At 37.8% G+C, this 17,764-nt stretch overlaps 1 protein-coding gene across 2 annotated transcripts in view; it reads right to left on the reverse strand.

Moving 5' to 3' along the window:
* BRWD1 (bromodomain and WD repeat domain containing 1) overlaps positions 1–17,764 on the reverse strand; it is a 56,705-nt gene that overhangs the window by 31,349 nt on the left and 7,592 nt on the right. For both annotated transcript variants that reach the window (XM_032189885.1, XM_032189875.1), the window contains exons 9-21: positions 15,549–15,649; positions 14,683–14,753; positions 13,596–13,696; positions 12,020–12,060; positions 9,642–9,740; positions 8,842–8,992; positions 8,067–8,201; positions 6,624–6,752; positions 5,134–5,359; positions 4,507–4,689; positions 2,967–3,150; positions 1,999–2,083; positions 1,073–1,213 (exon numbers count right to left, since the gene is read on the reverse strand). In XM_032189885.1, coding sequence (XP_032045776.1) covers positions 1,073–1,213; positions 1,999–2,083; positions 2,967–3,150; positions 4,507–4,689; positions 5,134–5,359; positions 6,624–6,752; positions 8,067–8,201; positions 8,842–8,992; positions 9,642–9,740; positions 12,020–12,060; positions 13,596–13,696; positions 14,683–14,753; positions 15,549–15,649 — 1,647 coding nt within the window. The remainder of the gene's footprint in view (positions 1–1,072; positions 1,214–1,998; positions 2,084–2,966; positions 3,151–4,506; positions 4,690–5,133; positions 5,360–6,623; positions 6,753–8,066; positions 8,202–8,841; positions 8,993–9,641; positions 9,741–12,019; positions 12,061–13,595; positions 13,697–14,682; positions 14,754–15,548; positions 15,650–17,764) is intronic.

Consider the following 17,764-nt stretch of genomic DNA (forward strand, 5'->3'; position numbering starts at 1 on the left):
ATACAAGAGATCTCAAAAAAGGATTTCTATAGCTTTTCTGCTATAAGAAGCTTGTATAATAATCATGTTACAAATTGGAAAATTAAAAACACAGAAGACTGGATGTCAGAAGTTCTAAGATCGCTTCAAATTTACTTCAGTATACATAGTATTCAAATAACAGTGCACACTGCTCGCTCACTTGTTCACAGTCTGAGTGCTTAGAATTTGTCAGATGCCAGAAGTCTTCTGTCAACTTCCTTCTACCCACTGCCCACATTAAATAAATTTAATGAAAAGTTCAAGTTTGCCTTAATGTTATTTTTTTTGTTTTTAAAGACACTGGGGTTCTTCATTAAGAGGCCAAGAGTCCTTTTCCAAAGAAAAACGTCTTTTTTTACAGCATTATCTTATCTCCTGAATGTTCCCGCTTTATTCACCATTCTCCACCACAACAAAGAGACTAGCCAAAAAAAAATCTGTCCTTGTCAACTCCTTCCCTCTTTCCCAGTTTGAGACTATTTCCTTGTGTACAAGACAAAACAACTGCAGTGCAAGCGGTCATAGCACTCATTCACAACATCTGATATCAGAACAGTCAAAACCTCCTGTTATTTACAGCAAAACTGTGCTTCATCCCTTAAACTCTGAGCCAGTACTCAGCCAATATAAAAAGACTCTGCAGAAGAATTCCTAGACCATAAAAATTCTTTAAATTTAAAACTTTGCAGTTTTCACAAAGAAAAAGCAAAAAAAACCAACAACCTAAAATCCAAATCTCAGCTTAAGCCAACCTCAGCACTGTACACTGTGTTTTTGCATTGGTCTGTAGATTTGACTTAAAAGGTTCTCAGCAGAAATAGTTTAGCCATTTCTCAAGCGACGTGAAACATTATCACTATTAAGGCAACTGTAATTTTTCTCAAACCTAGTTATTTGTTTGCATTAGCAAGAACATTGCTTACAGGAATTCTTTCCCCTAATGTAAGAGGTTTTGTTTACTTCTTTGTTTTAAGAGAGAAAATATATTTTTATGAAACCTCACTTATTAAGAAACTTGAGTTCACAAAACAGAAGTCAAAACAGAACTTACCTGCTCCATCAAACCAAGGCAGTCCTCTCTCTCCTCATCAGAAGAATCAAGTTGTTCAATGTTATTCCGTGTTCGGTAATTTGGATATTTCCGTCTATGCAGTCTACGCTTAGACTGTATTAATGAAGACTCGGAGTCGCTCTAATTTACATAGGAAGTACAAAAAGTTACACACAAATGTACACTTGGCAAACATCTTATGGGGGTCAAAGGGTGTATTAAAAGCACTGATTAACGTAAAAAGTAAAACGGTCTCATTGCACCACAGCCTCATCACATCACAATTCCTTTTTACAAGAAATAATTTTACTGTAAGCCATTCATTTTAAATTCCCAGTTCCCAATTTAAGATTTCACAGCTGTCCTAAGAAATTGCTCTTTCTACACTACTGCAAGCAACAGGTCAATTCACACCACCTGACAAATACCAAGAATCAAGACCAGAAATCCTCAATTCCTCCCATCTAAGTGAATCATGCAGTACAGCTCTTGCATCGAGTTGTTCTGTACTGCAAGACACAGTGAATCAGGCCACAACCTTATAAAGCCAGGGCAGTAACCAACTGGCCCTTCTTATTGATCTCTTCCAAAAAATAGGAAATGAAGAAATTGTTCAAATTAGGGCAACTCTGATAAAAATTAACCATACACAAAACGTTGTAATCTAAAGTAAAACTGCACAGAGCATCACAATATAGCCTATAATTCTTTAAACACAGGATCTTGGACACTCCCACTTGCATGTCAATGCTTTAGCGTGGACCTGCACAATTGGAAGCAAACTTTGACCTGCAATGAGCAGAAGATGATTCAGCAGGAACCTTTGAAGACTATACCTTCAGGAAGTGTCTGCTTTCATTTTTTTAAGAGCATGATTTGTCCTAAACCCATGCAGAACACCTGTTTTCCTAAAAGATATTGCATACCTTTTCAAATGACTTCCTTTTCTTCTCTGCTGCATAGAGATCTCTCTCTTCTTCCCCTTTTGCAATTCGATATTCTTCCTGCTTCCTACAAGGAAGTCAAGAAAATCTAATTCTTTATCTCCTTTAACAACATTGAACTTAAACAGTTCATTCTCTTAAAAAAGAGCTATGTAAAAAGCCCTAATACCTAATTCCATTACTGTAATTCCAGACATTAATTATTGTTCATGTGCCTAAAACATAACACAAGTCCTCTCACTTCCAGATAGGGTAAAGAAGTTGGATATTAAAAAAAGCCTTCCTCGCAAATATCAGAATATAATTAACTTCTGCAATCCCATTTTGAATCTATATTCTTCCTTTTGTAATCTTTCTACCTCCAAGTATTCAACACTGCGAAGGCTTTTTAAAAACTTCAGCGTAGTTGGAACACATCGTGGCTGTATCATTAAAAAGAATTGTTTACATATCAATATTATTTCTCCTTTTTCACAGATGTGGACAGAGTACTTTTGAAGTCGACCTCATTTCTCCATTGAAGAACCTGTGCTGTTCTGAATTTCACAGTACACCTCTTGGCTTTAGCATATCAAGCGTGCAATGCTGCTTCTGGTCATAACACATTGTGCTTTTCTCAAACTTAGCAAGGGCAATCTCTCCAAACTCCTCCACATATGTGAATTTAATCTACACCCCTTTCTTCTGAAAAAAAAAAACAAGAATCTTGGATATCTGTCCTTTGAAATGGCTCAATATTGAAATGTTGGAGAATCACTCTTTATTAAACTAACTTTCCATTCTTTTTGAATAGACTTCACAGTTAAGAGCTTTAATCACAGCTGTTCTTTAAATTATTCTAATTCATACCATATACCTACTTCAGTTTAGTTAATAACACTAGATTTAAAAATAATAGCATGATACATTCTCTCTAGTCATGTCAACAGTTTAGTCAGCTGTCTACAGACCTGAGTAAGCTTGGTGGTATTTCTGGTACAACAACTCTTCGTCTCCAAGCCTGAAGGTCTCGCTCAGTAGCCATCTGACTTCGTGGAGCATTTTGATGCATCTGACGCACACCTTCAACTTGCCCACTACGGCGCAGGCCGATATTGGGAGGAGACTGGATGTCCAGACTTGGTCTTCTAAAAACTAAAATGCACAAGCAAAAACATTTCTTCTAGACTACACAGAATGGGAAACTTAGTTTTTATCACTAGTAAGAACAAACAACACTTTACATATTTATTTATTTATTTTAATCTCCACGATACTAGAGCGTAGGAATCATATTTAGGAAGTTATGTGTCTTGTAGAACATGTAGTGAGAGTACACACGTGCTTTTTAAATGGTCGTTTCCACTACTACTTTAAAACAAGTGAAAGTAAGCATAATGTGACAGGTGTTCTTCTGAACTATTTCAGGCAGTGGTGAGGTTAGTGATGTTCAAAGAAGCAATCTCCCTGTAGCTGACCATATGTAATTAAAAGTACATGGACACACATCGTTAAGTTTCCAGTTTAAATTTGCAAAGATGGAAGAAGAGACCCCAGTTTGAATAATAGTAAAAGACTGGTTCTCTTTTAAAGTTTTCGGAATAAATGTATTTCCTGTAAGTGACATCTGCATACTCTACACCTATTGCTAAAAGCACAGCACTCTACAATAAATATAATTAATGTTTTTTTTTTTTTTTTAAAGGAATAGTAAAAGGCCTTGTTTTGCAATTTAATCACAGGAATAACAGTGTTTTAGAGAAAAAAAAAAAAAACAAACACATCTTAACCAGTTACTATTGCTAAGGGAATGTTGGTCACCAAAACAATATCGAAGTTAAAGTCCTTTGGAAATAGAACGGAATAATTCAGTTGGAAGGGACCTACAAAGATCGTCAAGTGCAACTGCCTGAGCACCTCAGGGCTACCCAGAAGTTAAAGTATATGAATGAGGGGACTGTCCAAACATCTCTCGAACACTGAGAAGCATGGAGCAACCACCACCACTCTAGGCAGCCTGTTTGACCACACTCACAGTACAGAAACGTTTCCTAATGTCCATCCTGAGCCTCCCCCCTTGGTGCAGCTTTGTGCTGTCATTAAGTGTCCTACCGTTGGTTCCCAGGGAGCCGAAGTAGGCACCTCCCTCTCTGCTTCCCCTCCTCAGGGAGCTGCTGAGAGCAACAAGATCACCTCTCAGCCTCCTTTCTCCCAGACTGGACAACCTGTGTCCTCAGCCTCTCCCCACAAGACATGCCTTCAAGCCCTTCTAACAACTTTTCTGCACTCCTCGGGACACATTCAAGTATCTTAACATCCTTTTTATATTGTGGAGCCCTGACCTACACACAACATCCAAGGTGAAGTAACAATGACATTAAATACAGTGGGAGGATCATCACACGATTTACCTGTCCAGAAGACTCCAGTGGATTTATTTCAAATCCATTTCACAGAGTAATAAAAATGGAGATAAAACAAGCATGTAAAAACGTATCAGCAAATACTAACCTCTTCTAGGCGTTCCTTCATTCTGTGGGCCACCCGAAGCAGATTCAGGATCTGCTCCATTTCTTTGATCTTGTTGTAGCTGTAATTGTCTAATCATGCCATCAAGAATGCTGGGCTCCATGCCTTGTTCATCCTGATCAACCGTCTGTTGGCCTATAACTTGTTCAACCACTTCTCCATCACCTTTCAAGTGTAACAGAATGACAAAATGAATGGGTTATCTGACTGATGATGGCAAATGATTTAATCTTTGTTCACATCACAGTGAGACATGTTCTGCAACTAAACACAAGAAAAACTCTGGAAATGATTCAACTTACTTATTCTCAAATGAGACATTTACGGAGCCTAAAACTCAAACACTTTATGCATTCCAGCTCAAGGAGGGAAAAAAAAAAAAAAAAAGACTTTCACTTGAGCTCCTTTTTTTTTTTTTTGTTGTTGTTTAAAGTAGTATTCACTTTGGGACCCTTCAGCATCCCTAGTGAACAAAAATACAAGTGATAGTTGTAAACGTGCTAGAAAACCAGCATTTTTATATCACGTGTCATATCTACTCTCTTCCCACTTTGAATTACTGCAGCACAGCTAAGTTTGGATGTACATCTTTAGCAAGAACATTCTTACTTGTTGCTACATATCCAAGTTGAGGAATCAAATGTTCATCTGCACAATTCTCTCTTCCCGGCACCAATCTTTGATATCTTGTCGGATGAGGGTTTCCATCCACATCTACTAAGAAGGGAGGGGGCATGAGATGAGGAGCCTGTTGAGTCTGCTCATCTAGGACATAATTGTTAGAGTCTCGAATAAGTGGCCGATAGTCAGTGTGGAAGAACATCTGATCAGGAATCTAGAAAGAAATGAAGGTTTTATGTTGTCAGTTGGAAAGAAAAAAAAGAGGTGTGCTAGAGAACATAAAAGAACAAATGACACTAATTAAAATATCTAAAGCGACCTTAAAAGGTAAAAGGGTAAGTTCTAAATTAGAAGAGTTACGCATCACTACTATAACCTGTGTGTTGCAGTACTCTCATTTTTGATAATACAGACACTTTTAGAAAACAATAAAAAGAGGTAACTTTACATGGCACTTAAAACCTCTACACTTTAAACTCAGAATATTTTACATCCCATTCTAATTTTTTCCACACAATTAAGAAAGCTTCCTTGATTTCCATGCAAGGAAATCATCTCAAGTTCAACATAAGTTCTCAAAGTAAAGTTCTTTCTTAATCATGCAACGTCCACCAGAAAAGTTTTCTGCAACTGAACAGTCTGTTAAGTCCATGCAGCTGAAGGAAAACAGTTACACAAGTATTAGATCATAGTCAGAATCTTTGCTCCCAGAGACGATGAGCAAGATGAAGAGAGTAAGTTTCAATTTCAGCTAAGAATGTAAAACAAGAAAAAAAAAGTCTTTAAAATGACAAACACAGAATTACCATTGCAACTTTAAAAAAACTGAGGGGGAAGTGAAGAAAAGCATAGGCCAGAACTGCACTTTTGAGAGCTATTTCAAGAGAACAGAAACACATGTTGATACATTCAAAAAAGCAAAGTATTCAATCCTATACACATTTTCCTAGTATTTCAAAGTCAGCGGTGTTGGCTGCTTATTTACTTTTGCTTAGACTGCTACAGTGAATTTGGGTTTGAGTAATAAAAGGTCTAAGGAACTGCAAGTTCTAATAATGAAAACAAAACAGCACATTATTCTTAACATAGAAACATTCTGCTTTTGTTAATTTGGTAGGAGTGCAGTAAACTTTGTGATACGTTCCAGTCTTCAAACATAAACCCATTTTGAGAAATCAGAAATAACAGTAATATGTCCACAAACAATTAACATGCAAATTAGGTGGCTGGAAGATGAATAGATTTACTTCAGGAAAAGTTTACTAGCTACTCCCCAGAGGAATGTTATGACACTGGTTGTTTCTGCTGTGCCAGGACCGTATATATAAGAAAACTCAGACATCAAGAAACATGTTATATTTAGATCCACTACACATAAAACTCTTTTCTTATACGTGATGTTTCAGAGGAATGAACATAGCTAATCTAATTTCAGTTAGAAGCTTAAATAAACAGTTCTAATAAAAAGCCGAACTTACCTTTTCATAAGGCCTGCTACAGCCAAAACCAAATATCAACAGATGCCCATGAGAATCTGTACATGCAAAATGTTGCCCATCTGGTGAAAATTTACAGTCAAAAACAGCACCGTGTCCTTGGCCTTCAATCTAGATTGAAGGAAAGAAACTCAAGACGATTTTATCAAATTTTTTGAGCAAACAAAAATGCAGCATCAAAAATTAGTTATTCTATCAAAAGCAGCCAAGCACTTCTCAGATACCTCCATTAAAGCACAGATAATGCCCTATCACTTCAGTTTATTTTGTCTCCCTGACATATTAAAGTTCTGAATCATACAATTTTAAAAGATGTGCACTAAAGGATATGGAAAACCTAATGCTTAAAAAAATATATCTTTTTGAGGCTTTTTAGCTGTTAGTATACTAATGAAGAATAAATTGTAGCTAATATAAACTGATTGTTAAACCACTTTGAAGAAAAGTACAGGGAGTCTTAAAGCTTAAGAAAAAATCCCTTCCTATTGACAGTAACCAGAAAAAAAAAAAAGAGGGATTACAGAAATTAATATGAACGCTGGATCAGACTGAAGCCTCAGAGATGACAACCTACTTAAAAGTGTTAATCATAAAGCTGTTAAATATAGTGAATATCACAGGAGCTCTCCAAAAGCACTAAGGTTTACATTATCATTTTTAGAACAGTTGAGAATGCCAACACTTGTCTCCTGAAATGGTGATCTGAAAGGGGACCCTTTCAGTGGCACCCAACTCATTTCCATTAACAACAGTTACTATGAATGAGGTGCAAAAATGTCTCTAGGTCACTAGTAACAAGGTATGGAAGAGTCCTGGTGTTAACTATTAGCAGTATTCACAGATTGGGAAGTGCTGAAGAACAGGTAAAATCAGAATAGCTGAGACCTCAACTATGACGAAAGTGGTATCTTACTTTGTTCCCCCATGCCTCACATTCTTCCCACCTGACTACACATTCTCACAATTCATCTTCCTTGACTCAGAAGCTTATCAGAGCACCCTGACCTGACTCAACTCAGAAGCCCTAGAGTAATGAGGTAGTACAAGAAAGAGGGAAATAATTTTCTAGATTAGTGAACTGACTCAGCTTACTAAATGGTCCAATGATAGGCACCTTATTCAAAGTAGAAACTGGAAGTTGGGAGCAGACAACGGAGGCTACATCAGCCTCCTTTTCTGCCACATTATTCTATTAAAAATGGATTTTGTTTACACTGCACCTATAGTTACAGTAGCCATGGAATTCAAAGATAAAAGTTCTATAAACAAACTGAAATGAATTTTTTCTGGTGTTGCTTTCCGATGAATTGTTTTCTAAAAAGGTCCAGCAGGTATGTCTGTTGATGACAGTTAATTCTCTACCTAGGAACTGAACACAATGCTGTGTGCTGAGAAAAAAAAAAAAAAAGTTAAAAGAAGTCTTACCATGTTAAAATAATGCTTTGTTTTTGTGCCTTTTGTAATGTCCCATATGAAGATGTTGCCGTCATGACCTGCAGACAGCATTATCCTGGAATCAAAAGGATGGGTCTCCAAGACAAATACTTCATCCGCATGCCCCTAAAATTCAAAATTGCAAGTCACATGCTAATCAAAAGGACTAATCCAAATCAACATGATATTTACAGTAGAGCCTAAAACACTGTACCATCCTCGCCTCACACTCAGCCTTTTTGAAAGTGAGATCCCTACAAGCTGCCTCCAAAAGATACATGGACTTTTAGAAACTTCACAGCAATCCCACGGTATCTGGATCGCTACCTGGAGGATTAGAGAAGCGCATAGAAAGCAGGGTAAAACTCCGGGCAGCCAGAAACTTATTATCATTTGAAATTTAATCATTTCCTAGATTCAAACAAGAACTCCGGAAATATGGAGCTTCTGCCAAATCAATCTGAATTACTACAAATAGGCAAGGCTTTTTATTTGTTTGCTTTTTTTTTTTTTTTATTATTATTCATTTTACTGGAGAGGCACGTTCAACACAGCACCTAGGGAAGTCTTGTTCAAAAGCAGGAGAGAGCTGTTAGTTTTGGTTAAGAAACAGCTCCAAGGAACACTACACTTGCCTTACCAGTCATATAGAGCTTTCAAGACAAATCCTAATTCAAGACAAAACCTAATAACAAACTCAGCATGCACATGCCATTCTAAGTATGGAAAGACCACGTTCTTCAAAAAAGCAAGTAAAATTACATACCACCAAATCATGAAGCAATTGCCCTGTAGAAGAATTCCAAACTTTGAGCAGATGATTATTTACAGCCGTAACAACATAGTTATCATTTTGGTTCCAAGCTATCATGGTTACTTTTGGCTTCATAAATTTGTCCTCTTCTGAACATGCATCACTATTTTAAAGAGTTATACAGGTATGAGATTTTTTTTTTATTAGCCCAAGCTATCTCAAGCTAGAGAAAAATAACCTATTTTTCAGTGTTAACAATCAGACAAGCTATTACTTCCTTATTTCTCTCACCAAACTACATGCATAGGATACCAGACAGTTCCTCTCAGCATCTTAATTATCTGAAGGAATGGGCTGTCCTTGAAACATACTTCCACACAATATATTTATATTTTGCATTAACTAAGTAACCTACCTCACAAAGACTCTCAATCATACACATATATAATTGTACCTACTATGCCAGAAAGATGCCAGTCAAGTCTCAGGTATTAATAACTCTGTTTCTACCAAAAACACTTTGTCTTCATGACAAAAAAAAAAACCTTACATTTACCTTCCAATCACCTAGTAAAACCTAGGTGTCCACCCCCCATCTAATCACCTCCAAATTAGCCTCTATAAAAGGTGATTGAGCTTTCTGTGCCCCTGTAAGTCATCCACCCTTACGGTTTATTCAGTGCTCTGTAATGTCCTGATAAGACCACACCACCCGATCATAAGATTAAGTTCTAATTTTTAAGCGTGCTTCATAGTTCTTCAAACTTCCTGACCTCACACAACAGATTAAAACAAGGCAAAGCTTCACTTACCCTGGTAATCGATCAGACATATCCAACAAAATACTCCTCCATTCTGCTTGTTCAAAACGCCAGATCCGAGCTGTTCCATCTCTACTGCCACTTATAAACCTTGGAGAAGCATTAAAAGATAGTTAAAAGACTTTGTTTTAAAGTATTTTCAGAGGTACACAATGCTACAACTTAAAATATCACAATGAAATACTGGCAAAAGTGGTATCTTCGATTGTGTGAGAGCTCTTTACTGTTACCTGTTATTAGCTTTCCTTCCAGAAGCCCAGGAAAACCCCCCAGGGCTCAGCACTGGGATGGATTCTATGCAAAATCTTTGTCAAAGATCTGGACGAGGGGATCAAGTGCTCCCTCATTAAGTCTGCAGACAACACCAAGTTAGACAAGAGTGTTGATCTGCTTGAGGGTAGCAAGGTTCTGCAGAGGAAGCTGGACAGGCTGGATGACGGGCTGAGGCCAACTGTATGAGGTTCAACAAGGCTCAGTGCCAGGTCCTGCACCTGGGGCACAACAACCCCATGCAATGCTACAGGCTGGGGGAAGAGTGGCTGGAAAGCTGTGCAGAGGAAAGGGACCTGAGGGTTTTGGTCAACAGTCGCCTGAACACGAGCTGACAGTGTGCCCAGGTGGCGAAGAAGGCCAACAGCATCTTGGCTTGTAACAGGAATAGCACGGCCAGCAGGACCAGGGAGGTGATTGTCCCCTGGTACTCGGCTCTGGTGAGGCCGCACCTCGAGTACTGTGTTCAGTACTCGACATCAAGGCCCTGGAGCATGTCCAAAGAAGGGCAATGAAGCTGGTAAAGCAGACAGCAAGTATTATGAAGAACAGCTGAGGGAGCTGGGGCTATTTAGCCTGGAGAAAAGGAGGCTCAGGAGAGACCTTACTGTGATCTACAACTGCCTCAAAGGAGGTTGTAGCAGGGTAGGGGTCAGTCTCTTCTCCCATGCAAGAAAGGATAGGACAAGGGGAAATGGCCCCAAGTTGTACCAGGGGAGGTTTTGATTGGCACAACCTAGAGTTGTGAAGCATTGGAACAGGCTGCCCAGAGAGTGGTGGAGTCACCTTCCCTGGAGGTCTTCAAAAAAGACTTGTAGATGTGGTGCTTCGGGACATAGTTTAGTACTAGGCCTGACAGAGCTACATTAACAATTGAACCTGATGATCTTAAAGGGATTTTCCAACCTGATGATTCTGTGATTCTATAAAGAGTTTTTCTGAAGTTGAACATCTTGTCAAAACACTCTGAACAGAGAAGCAACTTCCAAAGCTAAACTCAATTCCCAACTTTATCCTCAACTCTTTCTCAGTTACAATTCTCTAAGCACGTATTTTAAGTAACCTGTTCTGAAACTGCAAGGTATCAGATACTGATGTAGAGGCAAGGACAGATCAGAATAACAAAAGCTGAGATGTTCACCCACAGCCATGCACAAAAGAGAAGACCATCTCCCTAGTCCATGAATCGCAACCCTGAGAAAGACCTCCCACAGAAAAAGTTTGTGTACTGAGTGTATCATGACTACATGTATGCTCTAATTAGCTACAGTTCACTTTAGTAGTATTTTTCAATACTAAACATCTTCCACAGAAAGTGTCACCAAGCAAAAGTGCAAGACAGGCGGTGCCCTCAAAGGTAATCCATGCAAGTGTGATGGATCAGTGCAACACAATGGTACTAAAGGTGACTCATTACAGAAAACCACACTCAAAGGACAGACAGTTACAACTTCTAAGCTGAATACTCTTAGCTTTCTTAGTCATAGTTGCTTGGCTTTCAAAAAGAGAAAGGACACAAAAATACAGCTGCAACTGACGTTTGCAGATGGAAGTCTGCCCTGAAGGCTAAAATCCCTATTTTCATTTGTTATAGGCCAATTAGAGATCAATTTAGACAATGCTCTGAATTTAAAGTATGAAGATTTACAAATGGAATTTGTGCCACCTTTTTTTTTTTTTTTACCCCTCAGATCAGCTGTAAAATTGTTGAATTCATTTAGCTAAAGAATAATAGTAAGATAGAAGAAAAATGAGGATTAAAACTTATTTTAGACCATCTGCATTGCATTTTCACTGCTTCATATTTTGATCCAATACTTGCTGAAACCAAAAGGGAAGGAGAAGGAAAAGGAGGTTTATGAAGCCACAAATGTATCAGGTATGTTAAGAAGTGGCAATATTCCTCCAGATAAGTACAAATTCAACTAGTCTGAAGAGACTGTTTCAAAAAGATTAACAGAAAGTTGAGGTGCACAGCTGCAGCTTAACTACACTCCCCTGGATTAGTCCAAACCTGACCTTTAAATTCAAATAAAATAAGAACACTTAATTCCAAAGCAATGTATTATCTGTTTACATTTGAGCATCTTTTAACATACCTATCACCACTGTTAGAAAACTGAATGCTGTCAACTTTGTCCTGTAAGAAAAACAGTTTGTTAGAAATTATAAACATGAAATACGGTTTTGACAAAAAAATCTGAAAGAAGTTGTACAGTATGTATTTTTCATTATAACAGCTTTACTGAAGCTTGAGCCAAGCCAACAGACTTAAAAGAACTCACTGATCATTAATGCTGTATTTAAAATGCAAGCTTTACAAAAATGTTTCCTTTAAATGTGACGTATAGACAGATTAAGTAACTATCCATTAGTAGCTTGGCAGATAGTTAACTTGCATTTGAACATATACTTCCAGTCCTAAACCAATTATAATCCAGAGAAACCCGTTGTTCCCTCTCCTACTTACATATTCCTTAAAGAAATATAAGATTGTATAATAAAAACAACAGGAAAAGCAGATACCATGCTCAACTTAGTTTATCTTACAGAGCTGGAAGTCTTCTCTACAGATAGAATATGCATTGATCAAGTCATACCACCTTAAACTTAGAGTTGGTATTAGAAAAAAAACTATCAAAGCAAACAAACTGAGAAAGGGGAGTATTTGAAAAGCCACCTTTGAAAGAGATTTAAGAGTTCAACTAAATCTAAATTCCCTATATTAAAACTAAAACTGTGTGGAAAAAAGTTAACTGTCTTAACTGATGTTCTATCACAAAGCACATCTAAACAGTACAAAATTCTGCAGAGATTTTAAATCATGTGTTAAAAATATACCTGGCAGAAAAGCTGCCTTCTCATCTGAAATACAGAATCATTTTACCAAGCTACACTGGCCTACGAGCAGAGCAATACAAATAGGTGTAAATGACATTATCCGGCAACTTAAGAACCCTACTAATGATCAATTTTACATTCTTATGTTTACATTCAAAAATGACAATTGGGAGCAAGATTAAGACACATTAAAAGTGACAGCTGTAAGAAACAAAGTTAAATACTCAAGTGAAAAAATATAAGCATAAAATTATATAAATGTAAGGACCCAAGTCCTATTCATGGGAAAATTCACTGCACTGATTGCATAAAAGACACATTAAAAAAATATTTTTTAAAAATTCTTTGAGCATCAAGTACTGGAAAGAAAAAGTTACTCAAACTTCATGTGAATGCAAGCCAAGTTTCCCTGAGATTTTTTAGAAGGCAGGATCTGCTAGACTAGGCTACAGAAAAAAAAAAAAGTAATGATTCTGGAAAACTCTGGAACCTCAATCCCCAGTTAAAGATTTAACAAAATGTGTCAGAACATAAATACCTGCATAATGAAATTCATATTCTCAGTATACATACTTCCTGTGTACATAATATAAGAAGTGGATAGGCACACTCGCATCATGAAGAGTAACAACTGAGCAAACCACACAATTTAAAATCAGAGATTCCTGCCACCCTTTAAAATGGTCAAGTCACATTGAGGTAACTGGCTGAAATCTATGTAGGTTCTAAAAATACATCCAATAAAAACATCATTACACATTCACTAACAAAATTAACTTGCTACTTTAATACTGCTTTAAGTGACTAACCAGTAGATTTAAAATTCTTACGTACAGCATGACTCTCCAATTCAGCTATTTTCTCAGGTGTTTCGGAGCCAAAAAAATACATCCTTATAACATGGTCAGTACTGCCAGTTGCTAAAAACATACCACCTGTGGAAAAAAAAACATCAAGCTACCGTGTAAGAAAATTAAAATAGATCACATTTCTCAGATTCTTAGTTCAAGTAACTAAAAACTTCCACTGACATACAGATGTGGAATGAAACCTCCCTCTCAGCCCAGAAAGCCTTCTCAGACATGGTAAAAACAAACAGTCATGCTCAATGTTACAAAAATTTGAAAATATGTAACTAGAGGAATGCTGAAATATCTACCACCACTGCTTGTGCACACCGATGTTATATTATAGGGAATATAGCTAATCCTCAGAACTATCTATATGATAGCACGTGTATCATTTGTAGCACGTGTGTCATTTGTGGCCTAAGAATCGCTTCACAACCGTGTGGAAGTATAGGTACGCCAGGATAAGCAGACCAGTGCGGTACAACAATATTATCATCTGCTTCTTGGCTCCTGCAAGGGTAGTCCAAAACATTTTATTGTGAGGAGCTAACAAGCTACACTTTGAGTTGCATTTCATTTCTGTTCCCAAGTTCCTTCTGACATTCATGCTGTCTGGTACAAGCAAGCATCCCCAAATAAGTCACCCACGTGATTAGAATGAAAGGAGGCTAGAAGCCAGGACTGAAGCACTTTTACAGATACATTTACAAATTCTTAAGTAAGAAGGGATCTTTATGACAATCCTTGCATACAACTGGCACAGAATCGGGAGTCAAATATAAAAATCCAGTAAAGACACGCAAAGAGCAAACAAACATCAGGTTGACTTTTACTTCAGCAAACCACCAACGGCAATTCGAAAATAGCATCACTTAGTTCCACGGTCTTTCACTGTCAGCTAAGGCAAGACATTTAATTATGTCCCAGGCGAACAATCCACCTATATACAATTACATAGTACATGGTGGCTGTGCTTGTATATTTTAAAGCTGTCACAAGAAGAGTATCATAGTACGTGCTCATGGAGGAAGAGAAGTCACAGTGCTACATTCAATCTGCACCTGACTTACCCACGCTGAATGAAGAACAAAGCATCTGAACTCCTGGCCTAGGCTTCTCTGTGAATTTCACTGGCCGATTGCTACAAAAAGAAAAAGTTGCTTGAAACAGGACTCGTCACTCAACTTAGCTTTTCACAAAATTTCAGAACATCTTTGAACAGCTACATAAGAGGTACTCCTTAAACAACAACACTTGGGCATCTTGTGCAGGAGGATGAGCAGAAAGGTTTACTTTTCAAAATTTCTGTACACACACAAATGGTATTTGAAGCCCACACATCCAGCATCTTATGACTCTTCCTGCAAAATGTTATTATCCAGCAAAGATAAGATGATATGCCAAAGAGTGTGCGTTCTCTCTCATCCTGTGAGAAGTATGATTTATCCCCTCCAAAACATATCCACGAGGTATTGAACTCGTGCTTTTGCATTACAAATCACCAGTGGTACTTCAAATAAGGCCCTCTAGGTTTTGTTACTGCAGAACACCAGGCAAATTCATAACACTTTACAGAAGTAAATACAAGTGTTGCAATAGTGCACAATGTGATTTAAAAGACTGGTTTCCTGTTCTGCCAGTCATGTGCATACTCCTCCAGTTGACATGGCCATAATCTCACAAAGTAGCTACTCAGAACAACATTAAGCAGAAAATCCAGCAAACTTGACTCATTTTCCCAGACAAAGTAACAAGTTTTTAAAGTGTTACTAGCAATCGTGCTTTAATTACATCACAGATTATTTCCACAACATTTTTTTAAATCACACAAACAAATTTTTGAACTAGTTAAGCCGAAGTACATTTGCCAAAGCACTCAACTTATTTTAATCAGAGTATGGCATAAGAGGAGTTCATCAACAACCCAGTTACATACTTGAATTTCATGGAATCTGTATCCCATTGCCAAAAGCAAACAGTTCCATCTGCACCCGTAGAGACCATGTAACGCATGGAGCCTTTTACCATTGGACTAAACTAAAGGGGGGAAAAAGTAGAAGTCAGAAACATACAAAACCAGACATTTTAGAACTTTTCAGGAACTTTTAAAAATGCTAATGTGAAATACTGCATTAACTAAAACTGTTGAATTAAAGTTTTAACTAAAGCAGTTGTTGATAACTGACAATTTTTTAATGTTTCAGAAGTAACACCTCCTATACTCTAAAATAAGTTTGTGTTGCATGTTTCAATTATTGCATTATATAACAATTCCTTCACTGCTTTGGTTTGGAAGTTTTAACCAACCACAAGCACCCACTAAAAATTTTTGTCAAAGAAGTAAGAAGCAGACAGAGCACCGGAAAAAAAGTGAAAGCAGATTTCAATAGATATGTTTGCTTTTTAAATACTGTAATTAAACAGAGCCTAAGTTATGAGATAGTCTGAGTACGTGTAACCAAGCACATACAACTTCATAGGAAGTCCTCATACATGCTTAAAACACTTTTATTGCTGTGCACAAAGCCAACCTTTCAGAAAACTTTACATGACAAGTTGATTAAATTGTTCATCAATTACTCCTACCACTATATTTTTTTAATTGAACTGCAAAAGCTGGCAGGTAGCCCCTCTTCAGCTCTCCTGTAAGCCTGTTCATCTCCTTGGCAAACATAGCAAATCTGGATAATGAGATGCTGGTTTATCTGATAAATAAGGAATTACAAAGCCCAAAACAAGACAGAGTCTAAAGGGCCACCAATAGCACAAGGTATCAAAATGCTTTCAAATTTAAATACATAACATAAAATCATAGAATCACTGTGGTTGGATAAAGCCTTCAAGATCATCAAGCCCAACCATTAATCTGACCTAAGTCCCATCAAGAAACAATGTCCTTCATCATCACATCCACACGTCTCTTGATACCCTCAGGGATGGATGGGGACTTCACCACTCCCCTGGGCAGCCTGTTCCAACTTCACAACCCTTTCAGTGAAGGAAGGTCTCCTAGTTTCCAATCTAAATCTCTCCTGGAGCAACTTGAGGCCATTTCCTCTTGTTCTATCACTTGTTGCTTGGGAGAAGAGACTGACCCCCAGCCTGCTACAGCCTCCTTTCAGACAGCTGCAGAAAGCAATGAGGACTCTCCTCAGCTTCCTCTCCTCCAGACTAAATAACCTCAGACTAAACTACCTCAGCCACTCCTCAGAACTTACTGTTTCCTAACACATTACACTAAACATCATTGCACTTTTGAAATTACACAGCTTTGACAGTAACACAAGTATCTGATCACCAAAGCTGTAAGAATGACCTACTGGACCAGAACAGCCACCCACATAAACCAGCACACCACATCTCCAGGAACTGACACCAGGGGGGCACAATGTCACCCAGAACGTCGCCCAGTGTCACTCCAGTTCCAACAAGTCAAACAGCACAGGCAGAGGGCTTGGTGGTTGCCTGGGAACAGCTCTCTTAAAGTATTTTAACAAACTGGCTTTACATGTCTTTCAACATCAAGGTAGTTCATCTACAAAATTATAAAGGCTAACGTCGGGGGGATTCAGCACTACCATCTTTCATTTAGTGTCTATAAGTGAAGATGGATTCCTGTCTTTACATTAACTATTCAGGAACTTCAAGGAAGCAAGGAACCTAATTTTAAATAAGTAGGTTTCTCTTGTGGTTTCAATTTTTGGCATCAATATTTAAACGTTCAGATCTTAATATACACAGTAACACCAAAATAATTTTAGTCATGTAAAAACCACAGAGACATACACAGTGAAATTTATTTGCCATTCACATGCCAACTGTCATGGTAAACAGAACATCAGTTCCTTGCATTTGGATGTGAGCAAGTAAGAACACTTGGTGAACTACTTCTTAACCCAGTAACAGCAACCACAAAGTACTTTTCTCCACAACCTGGACATGAGGTGTTGATTTTCCTCTCAAAGAACTAATGACCCAAAGACAAATGGCTGTATTCATGTAAGTGTGTTCCCCAGTTTCAACAAGCAACCAAGAAAAGCGGTTATTTCCCTACCAATATGATAGCTAGCTAACCTTAGGGCATCCCACCAACTTAAATCCTACTACCACACCTGACTCTAAAGTCAGGTGCAAAAATCCCAGCCCCCTCCC

This window comes from Aythya fuligula, chromosome 1 (assembly GCF_009819795.1).
Source record: "Aythya fuligula isolate bAytFul2 chromosome 1, bAytFul2.pri, whole genome shotgun sequence".
Taxonomy (NCBI): Eukaryota; Metazoa; Chordata; class Aves; order Anseriformes; family Anatidae; genus Aythya; species Aythya fuligula.